We start from the raw sequence: 19432 nt of genomic DNA, 5'->3' as shown, positions 1-19432 counted from the left end.
TTTCCTACATCAGATTTATGTTTAACTGCTGAATTTATTTCCAGTTTCAAAATATTTCAGAGTAGCAGATGAAAATCATGGATCTTAATTTGTCATTCCTTTGGGCCTCCTTCACCTTCTTCTTCCCAGATTGGTGCTGCTTGTTAAAAATCTGAATTTTCAGTGCAAATGGCACTAACTTGGCAGGATGGATCATTAGGCCTTGACTTAGAAAAATCCAAAATTGGATTGAAGGGGAAGGTGAATGTGGCTGTTGAGAGAAGTGTGTGGAGAAGCTGCTCCAATTAAGGCAGGATTGACCACCCTGCCCGGGGTTATGGAGCTAGAAAAGTGATTTTTAATTGAACCCTGAGCATTTCCTCCCTAGGGAGAGCTGGTTTGAGTTCAAACAGGAGGAGGAGGAGGAACCCAGGGCTCACTTTGGGTGGATATTTCTCCTTTTCATGCTGTTGGTGTGGTGTTAGAGAGAGACCCTCCTTAAGCAGCCTGATCAGCTGCTGGATTGATCTGCTATTGACCAGGCTTATCAATAGCCTTGATAAGGATTTCCAGCTCTGAATCTCCCAGGAGCAGCTTTTCCAGTGCCTCACAAACCCCTCTGATGGGTGTTAATGAGGCTTGAGGGCAGGGCTTTGTGCAGGGGATAAAACACAAAGTGCAGGGCAGAATTGAGGTTTAATTCCCTTTTACCTCGTCATATGCTGAGTGCTGGGGGATAGGAACTTGGAGAAAAATGCTGATTTAAGAGAATATTCCATATTAATGTGACTCAAAGAGGAAATTCGATGTGCTGCGTTCCTAGGCAGAGCTTTTGGGTAAATACAGGGATGGGAATTTAGTGGAAGGATGCTCACTGGAGTGAGCACCTTATTTTTATTATTCCATCTCCAGACTGGAATAATCTGAATTTCCACTGGAAGCACATCCCGGAGCTGATGGATCTCTTGTTGGGCCTTGAAGGGAGGTGTGAATTCAGGGTAATCTAATTTGTATTCAGGCTGATTTCAACTCCCCACTGTGCAGGGGAGGCTGGCCCCAGCCCTGAGCTGCTGCAGGTGCTGAGGCAGGGAAGCAGCAGCGACCTCAGGAAGCCCAAATCCACCCAAAATCCACCCAAAATCCACCCAGAATCCACCCAAAATTCAGGGATGTGCTGCTGCTGCCATGGTTACATACATGGTTATGTGCCAGGGACCCTGGCACAGCTGCCCAGCAGGGCACAGCTGGCACCAGCCCCACCTGGGCACTGGCAAGGAATGGAATGGTTCCATTCTTCCACCTCCAAACCAGCATAATTTGAGTTTTTAGGTAAAATATTTTGTTTTTATCTCTGGGAAGAGGAGGAAGCAGAGCAATGCTGATGGGTGAAGTGGTTTGGGATTAATGAGGGTTTAGTTTTGCTTTAAGACGTGGGGAAATGGGGGATAAAAATCCCTGCAGCTGGCTGCTGATCCTGTGAATCTTGGATTGTGATTCAGTTAAATTCTTGGTTTGGAATTATTCTTGGAGGGCTGAGAGAGAGGAAAATCACTGCATTTTCCTGACAGGAGATGGATCAGGATGTGGAGCAAGGGCAGAAATGATTTTTCTGTGTCCCAAAGAGGGAGGAAGGCAGGGTCTGGTTGGGTTCTGCTTCATCCCACGTGCAGCTGGTGCTGCCTGGGAATCCTGCAGGGTTTGGGCTCAGGGATGCCCAATTTGCTGGGATTTTGTTCATTCTGGGAATCCTGCAGGATTTGGGCTCAGAGGTGCCAAATTTGCTGGGATTTGGCCTCAGAGATCCCCAGCTTGCTGGAATTTGGGTTCAGAGGTGCCCAACTTGCTGGAATTTGCTTCTCCTTGGGAATCCTGCAGGATTTGGGCTCAGAGATGCCCACCTTGCTGGGATTTGGGCTCAAGGATGCTGAATTTGCAGGGATTTGGTTCTGCCTGGGAATCCTGCAGGGTTTGGGCTCAGAGATGCCCAATTGCTGGGATTTGGTTCATTCTGGGAATCCAACAAGATTTTGGCTCAGGGATGCCAAATTTGGTGGGATTTTGTTCATTCTGGGAATCCTGCAGGATTTGGGATCAGGGATGCCAAATTTGCTGGGATTTGGGCTCAGGGATGCTCATCTTGTTAGGATTTGGGCTCAGAGATGCCCAGTTTGCTGGGATTTGGTTCATTCTGGAAATCCTGCAGGATCTGGGCTCAGGGATGCCAAATTTGCTGGGATTTGGGCTCAGGGATGCCCAACCTGCTGGGATTTGGTTCTGCCTTGGAATCCTGCAGGATTTAGGCTCAGAGATGCCCAATTTTCTGGGATTTGGGCTCAGAGGTGCCCAATTTTTTGGGACTGGGGCTCAGGGATGCCCACATGGCTGGGATTTGGTTCAGTCTGGGAATCCTGCAGGATTTGGACTCAGTGATGCCCAATTTGCTGGGATTTGGGCTCAGAGATGCCCAACTGGCTGGAATTTGGTTCTCCTTGGGAATCCTGCAGGATTTGAGCTGAGAGATGCCAAATTTTCTGGGATTTGGGCTCAGAGATGCCCAATTTGCTGGGGTTTGGGCTCAGGGATGTCCACTTTGCCAGAATTTGGTTCTACCTGGGAATCCAACAAGATTTGGGCTCAGGGATGCCAAATTTGCTGGGATTTTTGTTCAGATGTGCCCAGCTTGCTGGAATTTGAGCTCAGAGATGCCCAATTTGTTGGAACTTGGTTCTCTTGGGAATCCAACAAGATTTGGGCTCAGGGATGCCCAGTTTGCTGGGATTTGGTTCAGTCTGGGAATCCTGCAGGATTTGGACTCAGTGATGCCCAGTTTTCTGGGATTTGGGCTCAGAGGTGCCCACCTTGCTGGGATTTGGTTCTGCCTGGGAATCTTGCAGGATTTGGGCTCAGGGTTGCCCAGTTTGCTGGAATTTGGTTCTCCTTGGGAATCCTGCAGGATTTGAGCTCAGAGATACCAAATTTGCTGGGATTTGGGCTCAGAGATGCCCAATTTTTTGGGATTAGGGCTCAGGGATGCCCACATTGCTGGAATTTGGTTCTACCTGGGAATCCTGCAGGATTTGTGCTCAGAGATCCCCAATTTGCTGGAATTTGGTTCTCCTTGGGAATCCTGCAGGATCTGGGCTCAGGGATGCCCGGTTTGCTGGGATTTGGTTTGTTCTGGAAATCCTGCAGGATTTGGACTCAGTGATGCCCAATTTGCTGGGATTTGGCTCTGCCTGGGAATCCTGCAGGATTTAGGCTCAGAGATGCCCAATTTTCTGGGTTTTGGGCTCAGAGATGCCCAATTTTTTGGGATTAGGGCTCAGGGATGCCCAATTTGCTGGGATTTGGGCTCAGAGGTGCCCAGCTTGCTGGAATTTGGTTCTACCTGGGAATCCTGCGGGATTTGTGCTCAGAGATCCCCAATTTGCTGGAATTTGGTTCTCCTTGGGAATCCTGCAGGATCTGGGCTCAGGGATGCCCGGTTTGCTGGGATTTGGTTTGTTCTGGGAATCCTGCAGGATCTGGGCTCAGGGATGCCCAATTTGCTGGGATTTGGTTTGTTCTGGGAATCCTGCAGGATCTGGGCTCAGGGATGCCCGGTTTGCTGGGATTTGGTTTGTTCTGGGAATCCTGCAGGATCTGGGCTCAGGGATGCCCGGTTTGCTGGGATTTGGTTTGTTCTGGGAATCCTGCAGGATCTGGGCTCAGGGATGCCCGGTTTGCTGGGATTTGGTTTGTTCTGGGAATCCTGCAGGATCTGGGCTCAGGGATGCCCGGTTTGCTGGGATTTGGAGGTGTAAAATGCTCGTGGCTCTGCCTCCCAGCCGATCCCCACCTCTGCATTGTCCCCCTGCACGAACGGGGGCGCTCAGATCTGTTCCTGTGCTTTGTTCTGGCTGCCCTTAACTCCAGCTGTGCTCTGCCCCAAATGAAACCCTCAGGAGTTCTCCTGTAGTTTGATGATTTTTATTTTTTTTCCTTTGTATGTTTTTATTACAGCAAAAATCCAGGGTTAATGGATCTTTGTAATTCGCTGAGAAAAGCCTGAAGCTTTATTTTGTAATTAATTTTATTTTTTTTTCATCAGCGTCCTTGCAGCAGGCAGGGAACAGAATGTTAGGCATGAGGAAATATTTTAAAAAATTAAATTCTGCAGTGGATGGGAACATTTTTTCCTCCTTTAAAGCAACCCCTGGTACCTGTTGATGTTTTTAATGACCTATTATAGTTTATATTTATATAGTTTATATTATATAAAATATAATATAAAAATAATATAAATAATATAATATATAATATGTATGTTATGTATATATTATGTAATATATAATAGAAATATAATATAATATAATATAATATAATATAATATAATATAATATTACATTACATTACATTACACTACACTACATTATATTATACTATATTATACTACATTATATTATATTATATTATATTATATTATATTATATTATATTATACTATATTATATTATACTATATAATACTATATAATAAATATATATTATTTATTTTCATTTTATTTTATTATTTTTATTTTCATCATATTTTCTTTTCCAAAAATTGGACTGATTGAGCAAAATATAATTAGGGCTTGGCAAACAAACTGTACAGGGAAATTCCCCAAAAAAATGCAATTTATTTTTTGAGGGCGCTTCCTGTTTTCTTCCAAAACAACAAAAAAATTTGAAATATTAATAAAGGAAGCAGGAAATGCTGTGAGTTTCCAAAGGGACTTAATTCTTGTGAAATGTTTCTTTCAATGTTGTCAAGTGAGGGGACATAAAACACAGGATTTTGGCAGTTAATTAAAGCCATTTTTGTTTGTTGTGTCAGGGCTGGGGAGCCCTCAGGGGAAGCTTCCTTAGTTCCTGGAAGGTTTTCCCTCACCCTCACTACTGCCTCAGTGTGTAAATTTATTTATATATATTTTTTAATTATATTTATATTTATATTTATAGATATATATAAAATAAAATATATTTAATATATAAATATATAAAAATATATTATATATAATATATAACATCATTGAATATAATAACACATATTTCTTTATCATAATATTTTATAATACGATATATTTTATTAATATTACATAATATTTTTTCATATAATAATATAGATTTTTATAGTATAATATATTATTTAATTACAGTATATAGTATATATTCATATTATTAATATAGCTTGTTTAGATACAGATATAATATTTGTCATCTATAACATATGTAAATATAATATAAATATAATAGCTATTTATGTACATGTTTATATATTATTATTAATATGTATCATATATTTATATGGGTTTTAATTTTTTTCTTTATTTATTTATGTATATATTGCTGCTTTACTCCTTCCGCCCTGCACAGCAGCTGCTCCTGCACAGGCCATGCAGGGTCCAGGCTCTGCTGTTGTTAAAAATGTTTTATTCCATTTTCCTTTGATACTAAAGGATAAATATTGAATACATTGCATGTATAATAATAAGAACTTCCTGAGAGCTGGAAACAAAAACCAACAGTATTGTCCAGATTTTCAAGGGCTGGTGGATAAAGCTGGAAGACAGCTTCATCAAAAGACTTTTATTCATCTGTTTAGCTCTTGTATTGACAATTGGAAAGAATAATTTTGTAACTTTAAATTATTTTTAAGCCTCTTTATTTCTGTATGAGTTTGGCTGACAGATGCTTTAGGTAACAGAAACTTAACTATATATGTTTTCCTTTTTCATAAAATATGAACCCCTGTTAAAAAAAAGCAAAAAAGCCACACACTGAAACCTAGAAAAATATTCTCTTCCAAAGCAATAGCTGATATCAGTACCAATGATATTTTGCTTACCTGAGCTCTATTGCCCACCTTAATTTTTAGGGATATTTTTATATAAGATTGCAAGGATTTGCAGTCTTATTGTGCAGATCAGAGCTGAAGGGAGGTGGATTGAATTAAGGAAAGCTGGAAATGTCCAAGGCCAGGCTGGACAGGGCTTGGAGCACCCTGGGCTGCTGAAAAATGAAAATTGTCCCTGCCCATGGAGCTGGATGAGCTCTGAGCTCCCTTCCCACCTGAATCCATTGGAGGATTTGATTCTAACAAGAACATTTCATTATTGGATAAGAATCCTCTCTCTGTGCTCATCCTGCTGGGGGAATTTTTTAAGATCTCTCAGGGTTGCAGAGAGTTCTCTGTGATATTTGCAGAGTTTGTGGTTTTCAGTGCAAGCCTGTCCCATTTATAACGTGGACAGCCCCGAGTATTTCACACGCTGCAGCTCACTGAAGATAAATAAATCTGCCCTGAGCTGCAAGATAAGAGATGAAAGAACTACAGAAAATAAATAAATAAATAAATAAATAAATAAATAAATAAATAAATATCAGCATTCGCAAGGCTGTGGAAAATCAGGGAGCGGTGGGGAAAAACGCCTGTGTGGCTGTACAGTATCCCAGAGTAAATGTGAGCTTCAGCAATATCTTTATTTATTTTGCCCTGTGGATCATCCAGCACGCAGGGTTCGGCAAGTAAAGTGGGGTGAGGGAGGTCAAGTGAGAGAAATAAGCACAATAGCAGCCTTGAGTTGGTTCAGACAGATTGCTCATTGAGTGCCCGCCCAGGGGTGGTGACAGCTCCTCTGGTGGCTCCAAAAATGCCAAACATTCAGCTGATCCCGCAGAGCAACAATGGAAATTGCCCTGCAGATGGAGAATAAACAGAATTTCAGGATTGCTAAGGCTGGAAAAGGCCTCTGAGAGCATTGATCCCAGCTTGGCTGGGCTCAAGTATGAGTGGTCTGAGCTTTAGACTTGCCCAGATATTTAAACCAGGACTTAGTTCATGCTTTAACTGTGAATTTCAGAGTTATTGTCACTGTAAATTCAGTGTCACACTAAATTCAGTGAAATTCTCACTGTAAATTCAGTGTCACACTAAGTTCAGTGTCATTTAATAACTGTAAATCCAGTGTCACTCTGTAAATTCAGTGTCACACTGCATTCAGTGTCCCTCTAACTGTAAATTCAGTGTCATTCGTTAACTGTAAATTCAATGTCATTCTGTAACTGAAAATTCAGTGTCACTGTAAATTCAGTGTTATTGAATAACTGTAAATGCAGTGTCACTCTAAATTCAGTGTCATTCTAACTGCAAATTCAGTGTCACACTAAATTCAATGTCATTTTATAACTGAAAATTCAGTGTCACTCTGTAAATTCAGTGTCACTGTAAATTCAGAGTCATTCTATAACTGTAAATTCAGTGTCCCTCTAACTGTAAATTAAGTGTCACTGTAAATTCAGTCTCTGTAAATTCACTGTTAGTCTGTAAATTCAGTGTCACTCTGTAAATTCTTTGTCACTCTGTAAATTCTTTGTCATTCTATAACTGTAAATTCAGTGTCACACTAAATTCAATGTCATTCTATATCTGTAAATTCAGTGTAACTTGCAAATTCAGTGTCACTCTATAACTTTAAATTCAGTGTCACTTTGTAAATTCAGTGTCACACTGTAAATTCACTGTTATTCAATAACTGTAAATTCAGTGTCACTCTAAATTCAGTGTTATTCTAACTGCAAGTTCAGTGACTTTTTAAAAAAATTCACATTAAATTCAGTGTCCCTCTAACTGTAAATTCAGTGTCACACTAAATTCAATGTCATTTTATAACTGAAAATTCAGTGTCACTCTATAAATTCAGTGTCACTGTAAATTCAGTGTCATTCTATAACTGTAAATTCAGTGTCACACTTAACTCAGTGTCATTCTATAACTGTAAATTCAGTGTCCCTCTAACTGTAAATTAAGTGTCACTGTAAATTCAGTCTCTGTAAATTCAGTGTCATTCTGTAAATTCAGTGTCACACTAAATTCAGTGTCACTCTGTAAATTCTTTGTCATTCTATAATTGCAAATTCAGTGTCACACTAAATTCAATGTCATTCTATAATTGCAAATTCAGTGTCACACTAAATTCAATGTCATTCTATAACTGTAAATTCAGTGTCACTCTGTAAATTCATTGTCACTCAATAACACTAAATTCAGTGTCACACTAAATTCAGTGGTATTCAATAAATTTGGTGTGACACTAAATTCAGTGTCATTTTATAACTGTAAATTCAGCGTCCCTCTAACTGTAAATTCAATGTCATTCTAACTGTAAATTCAGTGTCACACTAAATTCAGTGTCACTCAATAACTGTAAATTCAGTGTCACTCTGTAAATTCGGTGTCACACTAAATTCAATGTCATTTTATAACTGTAAATTCAGTGTCACTCTAAATTCAGTGTCCCTCTAGCTGTAAATTCTGTGTCACTCTGTAAATTCAGTGTCACACTAAATTCAGTGTCATTCTTTAACTGTAAATTCAGTATCACTGTAAATTCAGTGTCATTGTATAACTATAAATTCAATGTCATTCTATAACTGAAAATTCAGTGTCACACTGTAAATTCAGTGTCACACTAAATTCAATGTCATTCTGTAACTGTTAATTCAGGGTCACACTAAATTCAGTGTCATTCTTTAACTGAAAATTCAGTGTACCTCTAACTGAAAATTCAGTGCCACACTAAATTCAGTGTCCCTCAATAACTGTAAATTCAGTGTAACTTGCAAATTCAGTGTCACTCTATAACTGTAAATTCAGTGTCCCTGTAGCTGTAAATTCAGTGTCACTGTAAATTCAGTGTCATTCTCTAGCTGTAAATTCAGTGTCACTGTAAATTCAGTGCCATTCTATAACTGTAAATACAGTGTCACTCTGTAAATTCAGTGTCACACTAAATTCAGTGTCATTCTATAACTGTAAATTCAGTGTCACTTTGTAAATTCAGTGCCATTCAATAACATTAAATTTAATGTCACACTAAATTCAGTGTCCTTCTAATTGTAAATTCAGTGTCACTCTGTAAATTCAGTGTAACTCTGTAAATTCAGTGCCACTCTGCAAATTCAGTGTCCTTCTAATTGTAAATTCAGTGTCACTTTGTAAATTCAGTGTCACTCTACAAATTCAGTGTAACTCTATAAATTCAGTGCCACTCTGCAAATTCAGTGTAACTCTATAAATTCAGTGCCACTCTGCAAATTCAGTGTCCTTCTAATTGTAAATTCAGTGTCACTCTGCAAATTCAGTGTAACTCTATAAATTCAGTGCCACTCTGCAAATTCAGTGTCCCTGCCCTCATGTTCACAGCCCAGCACCCCCAGCCCTTGATCAGAGAGATGATTGTCCCTCACCACCCTGTGTTTTCTCCACAGAAAATGAAGGAGTACCTGGAGGGCAGGAACCTCATCACCAAGCTCCAGGCCAAGCACGACCTCCTGCAGAAGACCCTGGGAGAAAGTGAGTGTGAGCTCCAGCCAGGCCGGGCATTTATGGAGCTCCTCAGCCCTGGAGTGATCATGCAGTGCCATGCTGATGTTTTATTAATTAATTCCTCTGATCCGCGTGAGGGAGATGAGTGGTGAACACCAAAACGCTGAATTTTGAGGCATTAATGTGCATTTGTGTGCTGCCCCCTCCTTCACAGCCATCCTGGTGAGCTCTTCTTGGGCCAAACCTGCTGATTTACTGATAAATTCAGAATTTTTCGCCTTCATTTTTGTTCCACTCCTTCACACCCATCCTGGTGAGCTCTTCTTGGGCCAAACCTGCTGATTTACTGATAAATTCAGAATTTTTCGCCTTCATTTTTGTTCCACTCCTTCACACCCATCCTGGTGAGCTCTTCTTGGGCCAAACCTGCTGATTTACTGATGGATTCAGATTTTTTTGCCTTCATTTTTGTTCCCCTCATTCATACGCATCCTGGTGAGCTCCTCATGATCTCTCCTGGGCCAAACCTGCTGATTTACTCATCAATTCAGAATTTTTAGCCTTCATTTGTGTTCCTTTCCTTCAAACCCATCCTGGGTGAGCTCTTCATGATCCCTCATGGGCCAAACCTGCTGATTTTAGTAATCAATTCAGAATTTTTAGCCTTCATTTCTGTTCTTTTCCTGGTGAGCTCCTCATGATCTCTCTTGGGCCAAACCTGGTGGTTTACCCATCAATTCAGAATTTTTAGCCTTCATTTGTGTTACCCTCCTTCACACCCATCCTGGTGAGCCCTTCATGATCTCTCCTGGGCCAAACTTGCTGATTTACCCATCAATTCAGAATTTTTAGCTTTCATTTGTGTTCCCCTCCTTAACATCCATCCTGGTGAGCTCTTCTTGGGCCAAACCTGCTGATTTACCCATCAATTCAGAATTTTTAGCTTTTATTTCTGTTCCCCTCCTTCACACTCATCCTGGGTGAGCTCTTCATGATCCCTCATGGGCCAGACCTGCTGATTTTAGTAATCAGCTCAGAATTTTTAGCCTTCATTTCTGTTCCCCTTCCTGGTGAGCTCTTCTTGGGCCAAACCTGCTGATTTATTCATCAATTCAGAATTTTTAGCCTTCATTTGTGTTCTTTTCCTGGTGAGCTCCTCATGATCTCTCTGGGGCCAAACCTGCTGATTTATTCATCAATTCAGAATTTTTAACCCTCATTTCCGTGGCATTTTGGCAGCTCCTCACCTCTGCGTGGCTTCAACCCAATGTTGAGCCCAGGCTTTTGTTGGGAGAAGCACAAACAAATTTCAGAGCATGTGAAATATGTTGCCTGTCCAGAGGGCATCAGTTGGGGCAGCAGCCAGAACTGAATATTCATTTGCTGTTAGAGGCAGAACAAAGGCAGATTTCTTTTCCCTTCATGGTATGGGCAAATCCTGTTGGCCAAAAACACTTCAACTATGCACCCAAGTTTCCATAGAAACCTGTATTTGCAGAGGAGAAGGTTTGAGCAGTCCAAATGTCAGGTCAAAAATTGGATTTTCACTGGCTCAGCTCAGTCCTGGGCTGTGTCTGGAGCAGGGCTGCGTGGCTGAGCTGAGCTCCCCACAAATCTGCTGGATGAAAACTCAGCCAGCAATTTTTTAAATATTTCAGAGAAATATATAAGTTTTTCAGTGCATTTTCAAACTTTGTTTCCAGTTTGAAAATGCACTGAAAAACACTTCTTGCTGAAATTAATTAAGAGTTTTGTGTTTATTGGAGATGATGGGAGGATGTACCTTGGTTTGGTTGGGTTAAAGTTGCTCATCTCCTCATCTCTCCTGTAAGAAAGGCAAAGTTTTGTGTCCTCAGGGCATTTTTGTTGCGCCTCTGACGATGAGTGAGTGGCAGAGTGACTGATGGCATCGCTGGTCCTGCCTGACCTCTGCATTCCAGCCCTGCTTCCTCTTAACCTGCCTGCCCCCTGAACCCAGCTGGGGGGGAAAGGAGAGGAAATCAAACGTGATTTCTGTGTTGCCGTGTGGATTTAAAGGCTGCTTCTGTTGTCTTCCTTTCCTTTTTGCAAATCAGAGCTTTGGTAGTGGCTCTGTGAAGGGACCCAGTGAGCATCAGGGTGAGCCCCAAAAAAACTCCTCCTGTCATCTGTGAGATCAGGAGCTGGGAAAGGGAGGAACTTCCCATTTCCCAGCCCACAGGAGCAGGTTAATGCTACAAACTGGGGGACCATGCCTGGGTTTATCCATAAAATGCCACTTAATTGGGAAATGGGCAAATAAAGTTCCCTCCATATTCCCCAGAGCAGGGTTAGGAGCCCTGCAGGAAGATGTGCCTCCAGCTGTGTGTCTGCAGTGCCTGGCAGCTTCAGGGGGTTGTTGTTTTTTATTCTCCTCCCTGCCCCATCCTCAGGTGACATTTTTTTAGTCGTGGTGGTGCAAATTGCCTTAATCTGAAGATGACAAGTTCCAGCAATGAAAGTAGCAGCAGGTCCTCCTCTCTGCAAGTAATTATGTCCCTGCCTCCTGTCCCCATTTGTCACCCTAATGCAGGAGCCCCTTGATGCTGCCACAGTAATTTCTCTGTATGAATATTCCATGATGGAAAAAAAAAAAAAAAAAAAAAAGGGGACAGATGGCTGGAAATTCTGCTGCAGAATAACATTTTCATGTAAATTATGCACTGTTTTGGCTTTTTACGTGGGGAGAGCAAAAGTGGCTATCAAGATGTGCTCAGCTAATTGTCAGCCATCAGCAATTAGCTGCTTCCCTCGCTCCTCCTTCCACCTCCCCAGGAGCAGGAAGACAACAGGAGGGGAGGTGGATTTTCAGCTGCTGGGAATCAGTGTGGATTCACTGATTTTCACCAAAAAAATCCATTCCTGTCCCACTCCCAGCAGCACATCCTCCTCTTCTCTCCTGCCTCTTCTGTTGTGATGTTTTAGGTGATGCTGAATTAGCAAGTCCCCGAGCTTGGCTGCTGCTTCCTCCAAAACTCAGCACAAGTTTAATGGAGTGTTTTTTATAAATATGTTTGTCAAAAAAACCACCACTGAACGTCTGTCTCTGAAAATAGCTCTGGTGCCAGCACGTTCAGGCTGTGGGCTGACAAATCTGGGGGTGTTTGCACTCTTCCTCAGGGGCTGGTGGGGGATGCAGAATCTCCTGCCCCACCGGTTCCCCTTGGGAGGAGGGAGGGAGGGACTGACAAGCCCAGTTTTTTGGCAGAAGTCAGCAGTTAGAACGCTCAGGGAGGTTCATTTCTATTTAAAACCAAGAATTCACGTGGGTGGGAGCGCTGGGGCAGCCTGGGCTGGCTCCTGGTGGGGTTTGGTGGAGCTGAGCTGGCAGGGAAGGGTTTGGGGCTGTCCGTGGGGCTTCCCCTCCTCTCTCCTCTGCTTTCCTCCATCTCCTTCCCAAATCCTCTGCACAGAAATATTTAAAAAAGCATTTCCCCATTCCTCCCTCCTCACTCTGCATTTCTTTGTCTCCTCCACAGGTCAGCGGACAGACTGTGCCCTGGCCAGGTAGGTGTGGCTCGGGGAATTGTGGTTTTTAAGGAAAATCTGATGCAAATTGGTCATTCCAGAGCAGTTACCAGCCCAGGATGTGTGTCTGTTAGAAAAATACTCTGATTTAGAGTCACAGAATGGACTCATGGAGTGGTTTTGGTGGGAAGGGACATTAAAGCTCATCCAGTGCCACCTTCCACTGAGCCAGATACTCCAAATCCCATCCAGACAGGCCTGGAACACTTCCAGAGATGGGGCAGGAATGTAATCAATTTAATTAAATGTAATAATTTATTATAAATTTAATTTTCTATATTATATATTTCATAGATTTTTAAATAAATAAACATATATTCTATGTATATTCTATAATATATATAGAATATATATTTTAATATATAATATATATATAATCTATTATATATATGTAATATATAATCTATTTTATATATGTAATATATAATGTATATTTATTATATATATTTTATGTTTATTTTATATATAATTTTCTATTACATATATATATGTAGAATTTGTTTCTATTAATAATAATAATAATAATAATAATAATAATAATAATAATAATAATAATTTATAAAATTAATTCATATAAAAAGATTCCTTTTCTTGCCCTGGTATATTTAGAGCAGATCAGGAGCAGGATGGAGAAGTGACAGAAATTCCTTCCATCTCACGTATAGTTTCTATATTCTCAAAATCGTTTCCCAAACAATCATATTTATAAAGCTTTCCTCTTTCATCTCCCCCATTTTGATGAACAACTAAAATATTAGATGCTGTCTAACTCATAATTTTTTGCACACAAAATACTGCTACTAAAACTACAAATATTACTATTAGAATAATCAAACTTATTATATAAAGTTCCTTTAGCCAAAATGCAAACTCCAACCATCAAACAAATTTTTTAAGCAAGAAATCCCCATCTCCAAAGTGATGGATTCAGGGGTTTTCTTTCATTTCAATCTCACTTATAGTTTCCATAGTCTCAAAATCGTTTCCCAAACACTCATATTTATAAAGCTTTCCTGTTTCATCTTCCCCATTTTGATGAACAACTAAAATATTAGATGCTGTCTAACTCATCATTTTTTGCTCACAAAATACTGCTACTAAAACTACAAATATTACTATTAGAATAATCAAACTTATTTTACAAAGTTCCTTTAGCCAAAATGCAAAGCTCCAGCCATCAAACAAATTATCTAAGCAAGAAGTCCCAAATGATGGATTCAGGGGCTTGCTTTCACTTCCATCTCACTTACAGTTTCCATATTCTCAAAATCTTTTGCCAAACAATCTTATTTATAAAGAGCTTTCCTGTTTCATCTTCCCCATTTTGGTGAACAACTAAAATATTAGACAGTCATCATTTTCTGCACACATTGAAGTATACAAAACACTGCTACTAAAACTACAAATATTACTCTTAGAATAATCAAACTTATTATATAAAGTTCCTTTAGCCAAAATGCAAACTCCAACCATCAAACAAATTTTTTAAGCAAGAAATCCCCATCTCCAAAGTGATGGATTCAGGGGTTTTCTTTCATTTCAATCTCACTTATAGTTTCCATAGTCTCAAAATCGTTTCCCAAACACTCATATTTATAAAGCTTTCCTGTTTCATCTTCCCCATTTTGATGAACAACTAAAATATTAGACGCTGTCTAACTCATCATTTTTTGCTCACAAAATACTGCTACTAAAACTACAAATATTACTATTAGAATAACCAAACTTATTTTATAAAGTTCCTTTAGCCAAAATGCAAACTCCAACCATCAAACAAATTATCTAAGCAAGAAGTCCCAAATGATGGATTCAGGGGCTTGCTTTCACTTCCATCTCACTTACAGTTTCCATATTCTCAAAATCTTTTGCCAAACAATCTTATTTATAAAGCTTTCCTGTTTCATTTTCCCCATTTTGGTGAACAACTAAAATATTAGACAGTCATCATTTTTTGCACACACTGAAGTATACAAAACACTGCTACTAAAACTACAAATATTACTCTTAGAATAATCAAACTTATTATATAAAGTTCCTTTAGCCAAAATGCAAACTCCAACCATCAAACAAATTTTTTAAGCAAGAAATCCCCATCTCCAAAGTGATGGATTCAGGGGTTTTCTTTCATTTCAATCTCGGTTATAGTTTCCATAGTCTCAAAATCGTTTCCCAAACACTCATATTTATAAAGCTTTCCTGTTTCATCTTCCCCATTTTGATGAACAACTAAAATATTAGGCGCTAACTCATCATTTTTTGCGCACAAAATACTGCTACTAAAACTACAAATATTACTATTAGAATAATCAAACTTATTTTACAAAGTTCCTTTAGCCAAAATGCAAAGCTCCAGCCATCAAACAAATTATCTAAGCAAGAAGTCCCAAATGATGGATTCAGGGGCTTGCTTTCATTTCAATCTCAGTTATAGTTTCCATAGTCTCAAAATCGTTTGCCAAACAATCATATTTATAAAGCTTTCCTGTTTCATCTTCCCCATTTTGATGAACAACTAAAATATTAGGCGCTGTCTAACTCATCACGTTTTGCACACACTGAAGTATACAAAACCCTGCTACTAAAACTACAATTATTACTATTAGAATAACCCAACCTATTTTACAAAGTTCCTTTAGCCAAAATGCAAAACTCCAACCATCAAACAAATTATCTAAGCAAGAAATCCCCATCTCCAACGTGATGTTGAGGGGCTCTGGGGCTGGGCCAGGGGCTGTGCATCCTCCTGCCTCGTTAACAAAAGCAAGGTGATTAACACCAGCGTGGACTCATTACTGCTGTTCCCATTCCTCTCTGCAAAGCAAAACCGACAGCTCCTAATTAGACCCTGACATCTGTAATAATAAAATATTATTCGTCATGAAACAATTTTAAATATCAAAGAATCGCGCTGGCTCACAGCTTCAAACCCACCTCATTGTCTGTGACAGCCCGTGGAATTGGATTCATTTTTAATTTTTTTTTATTTTTCGTTCAGCGTTTTTGATTTTTTTTTTTATTTTTTTTTTTTTTACACAAAAGGAATTTCCTCCAAATTAACACATTGTACAGGCTTTTTAAAAAAAAAAAAAATCACACTTCTAATCCCTTTATTTATAATTCAGCAGCCATCTGCCCTGGCAGGGAATTGGCTGCAGTGACACACGAGGGCCTCGCTGCCGTTATCTCCCTTGCTTTCATTTTTACAACAAACTAAAGGAATTTTAAACCCCAGCCATAAATTTTGAGGGGAAAACCCTGCCAGAGCAAAGCTTTTTTCCTATTTTCCTGCCATTCATGCCTCACAACACCAACAAATGAGAGCAGGCAGGCAAGGCTGGTGCGCGCTGCTGTTCCGGGGGGGGGGGGTTTAATGTTATTTATTTATTTGAAATAATATCAAAACCATCATAATAAAGACTGTGAACAGCACAGGGGGAGCCAGCCGCTCTTCCCTGTGCGATTTATATCAAACTTCATCTCCTGCAAGCATCCCAGGGTTGTGGCTGGTCAAAATTAAAATATCAGGGGGAATTGTTTTTTGTCAGGGCTCCCTTGTGCCTCGTGCAGGTTTTGAGTGATTTAAAAAGTCAATTCCAATTTTTTCTGGAGGTCCAGAACTGGAGTGAGGCTCTGGGATTATGATTGACCGGGAATTTTTGCTCTGGAATTGTGGTTTACTGGGAATTTTGGCTCTGGAATTGTGGTTTATTGGGAATTTTGGCTCTGGAATTACGATTTACTGGGATTGCTGGCCCTGGGATTGTGGTTTACTGGGATTTTTTGCTCTGGAATTTTTGTTTACTGGGATTTCTGACTCTGGAATTATGACTGACTGGGATTTCTGGCTCTGGAATTACGATTGGGATTTCTGGCTCTGGAATTTTGGTTTATTGGGATTCCTGGCTCTGGAATTATGGTTTACTGGGATTCCTGGCTCTGGAATGATGATTGGGATTTTTGGCTCTGGAGTTTTGGTTTATTGGGATTTCTAGCTTTGGAATTGTGATTGACTGGGATTTTTTGCTCTGGAATTTTGGTTTATTGGGAATTTTGGCTCTGGAATTTTGGTTTACTGAGATTTCTAGCTCTGGAATTACGTTTTACTGGGATGTTTTGCTCTAGAATTATGCTTGACTGGGATTTCTGGCTCGAATTTTGGGTTATTGGGATTTCCAGCTTTGGAATTGTGATTGACTGGGAATTTTTGCTCTGGAATTGTGGTTTATTGGGAATTTTGGCTCTGGAATTTTGGTTCATTGGGATTTCTGGCTGTGGAATTATGATTGACTGAGATTTCTGGCTCTGAAATTACAGTTTACTGGGATTTTTTGCTCTGGAATTATTATTGGGATTCCTGGCTCTGGAATTATGGTTTACTGGGATTTCTGGCTCTGGAATTATGATTTTTTTGGGGATTTCTGGCTCTGGAATTTTGGTTTACTGGGAATTTTGGCTCTGGAATTTTGGTTTTCTGCGATTTCTAGCTCTGGAATTTTTGTTTTCTGCGATTTCTAGCTCTGGAATTGTGATTGGGATTTCTGGCTCTGGAATTTTGGTTTATTTGGATTTCTGACTGGGATTTCTGCCTCTGGAATTATGATTTACTGGGATTTCTGGCCCTGGGATTGTGGTTTACTGGGATTTTTTGCTCTGGAATTTTGGTTTAGTGGGGTATTTGGCTCTGGAATTTTGGTTTACACGATTTCTGGCTCTGGAATTACGATTGGGATTTCTGGCTCTGGAATTTTGGTTTATTGGGATTTCTAGCTCTGGAATTTTGGTTTACTGAGATTTCTGGCTCTGGAATTATGATTGACTGAGATTTCTGGCTTTGGAATTGTGATTGACTGGGATTTTTTGCTCTAGAATTATGCTTGACTGGGATTTCTGGCTCGAATTTTGGTTTACTGGGATTTCTGCCTCTGGAATTACGATTGGAATTTTTGCTCTGGAATTTTGGTTTATTGGGATTTCTGGCTCTGGAATTTTGGTTTATTGGGATTCCTGGCTCTGGAATTTTGGTTTACTGAGATTCCTGGCTCTGGAATGATGATTGGGATTTTTGGCTCTGGAGTTTTGGTTTATTTGGATTTCTGGCTCTGGAATTATGATTGACTGGGATTTTTTGCTCTGGAATTTTGGTTTACAGGGATTTCTGGCCCTGGAATTTTGGTTTACTGGGATATTTGGCTCTGGAATTTTGGTTTATTGGGAATTTTGGCTCTGGAATTTTGGTTTACTGGGATTTCTGGCTCTGGAGTTACGGTTTATTGGGATTTCTGGCTGTGGAATTTAGGTTTACTGGGATTTCTGCCTCTGGAATTTTAGTTTTCTGGGATTTTCGAATCCTTCCCTGCTCCAGCACGTAGCAGGGATGAGCTGGGGATGGGGGAGGATTATTCTGATTTTCTGCTCTTTTTTTTCCCCTCCTGCACCCCCGGACCAGTGGCAGGCGCAGCTCCACCGTGAGGAAACAGGTAATTATTATAACAATAATTAAAGCAATTAACATTTCCCTCAGTAACGAGGCAGGGGTGTGGTGTGGGAAGAGGAGGAGGGCTGGAAAACAAATTTTTATCTTTCCCTCCCTGTCTCCCATGGACCTTTTCAGTTTTATTGGAGAAATCCCTCAAACCTGGATCCACAACCTTGTTCATTTCCATGGCAAAATTTAAAATTACCTGGAATCAAAAATCCAAAACCTTGTTGATTTTCCATGGCAAAAATTTAAAATTGCTTTTACTCTGTGTTCTGACAGGCCTGGAATCAAAAATCCAAAACCTCATTGAATTTCCATGGGAAAATTTAAAATTACTTTTACTCTGTGTTCTGACAGACCTGGAATCAAAACTCTGAAATCTCTTCGTTTTCCATGGCAAAATTTAAAATTACTCTGTGTTTTGAGAGTCCTGGAATCAAAAATCCAGAACCTCATTGATTTTCCATGGGAAAATTTAAAATTGCTTTTACTTTGTGTTCTGACAGACCTGGAATCAAAAATCTAAAATCTCTTCATTTTCCATGGCAAAATTTAAAATTAACTGGAATCAAAAATCCAAAACCTTGTTGATTTTCCATGGGAAAATTTAAAATTACTTTTACTCTGTGTTCTGACAGGCCTGGAATCAAAAATCCAAAACCTCATTGATTTTCCATGGGAAATTTTAAAATTGCTTTTACTTTGTGTTCTGACTGACCTGGAATCAAAAATCTAAAATCTCTTCATTTTCCATGGCAAAATTTAAAATTAACTGGAATCAAAAATCCAAAACCTTGTTGATTTTCCATGGCAAAATTAAAAGTTACTTTTACTCTGTGTTCTGACAGACCTGGAATCAAAAATCCAAAACCTCGTTCATTGTCCATGAGAAAAATTTAAAATTTCAAATTTAAAGCTGCTCTCTTGTTGTGCCTTCCTGTAATACAGATTTACAAAGCCAGGCTTTGGCCTTGGGGATAAAATGTTGATTTTTGGTACCCAAGGGAGCTAAAATGTGGTTTTTTGAGATAGGGAGGACCCAAACAATCTCTTGTTGATACTTTAAGGATAAATTTTGGGA

General features: G+C 39.7%; 1 protein-coding gene across 4 annotated transcripts in view; it reads left to right on the top strand.

The window, feature by feature from the left end:
- Window positions 1–19432, top strand: part of SRGAP2 (SLIT-ROBO Rho GTPase activating protein 2) — a 134097-nt gene that overhangs the window by 81802 nt on the left and 32863 nt on the right. For all 4 annotated transcript variants that reach the window (XM_054290704.1, XM_054290703.1, XM_054290705.1 and 1 more), the window contains exons 10-12: window positions 9269–9353; window positions 12824–12851; window positions 18319–18349. In XM_054290704.1, the coding sequence (XP_054146679.1) occupies window positions 9269–9353; window positions 12824–12851; window positions 18319–18349 (144 nt within the window). The remainder of the gene's footprint in view (window positions 1–9268; window positions 9354–12823; window positions 12852–18318; window positions 18350–19432) is intronic.

This window comes from Melozone crissalis, unplaced genomic scaffold, assembly GCF_028551555.1.
Source record: "Melozone crissalis strain CALT ecotype California unplaced genomic scaffold, PUWL_Pcris_2 ptg000086l_1, whole genome shotgun sequence".
Lineage (NCBI taxonomy): Eukaryota > Metazoa > Chordata > Aves > Passeriformes > Passerellidae > Melozone > Melozone crissalis.
This window is presented reverse-complemented; position numbering and strand designations above follow the sequence as displayed.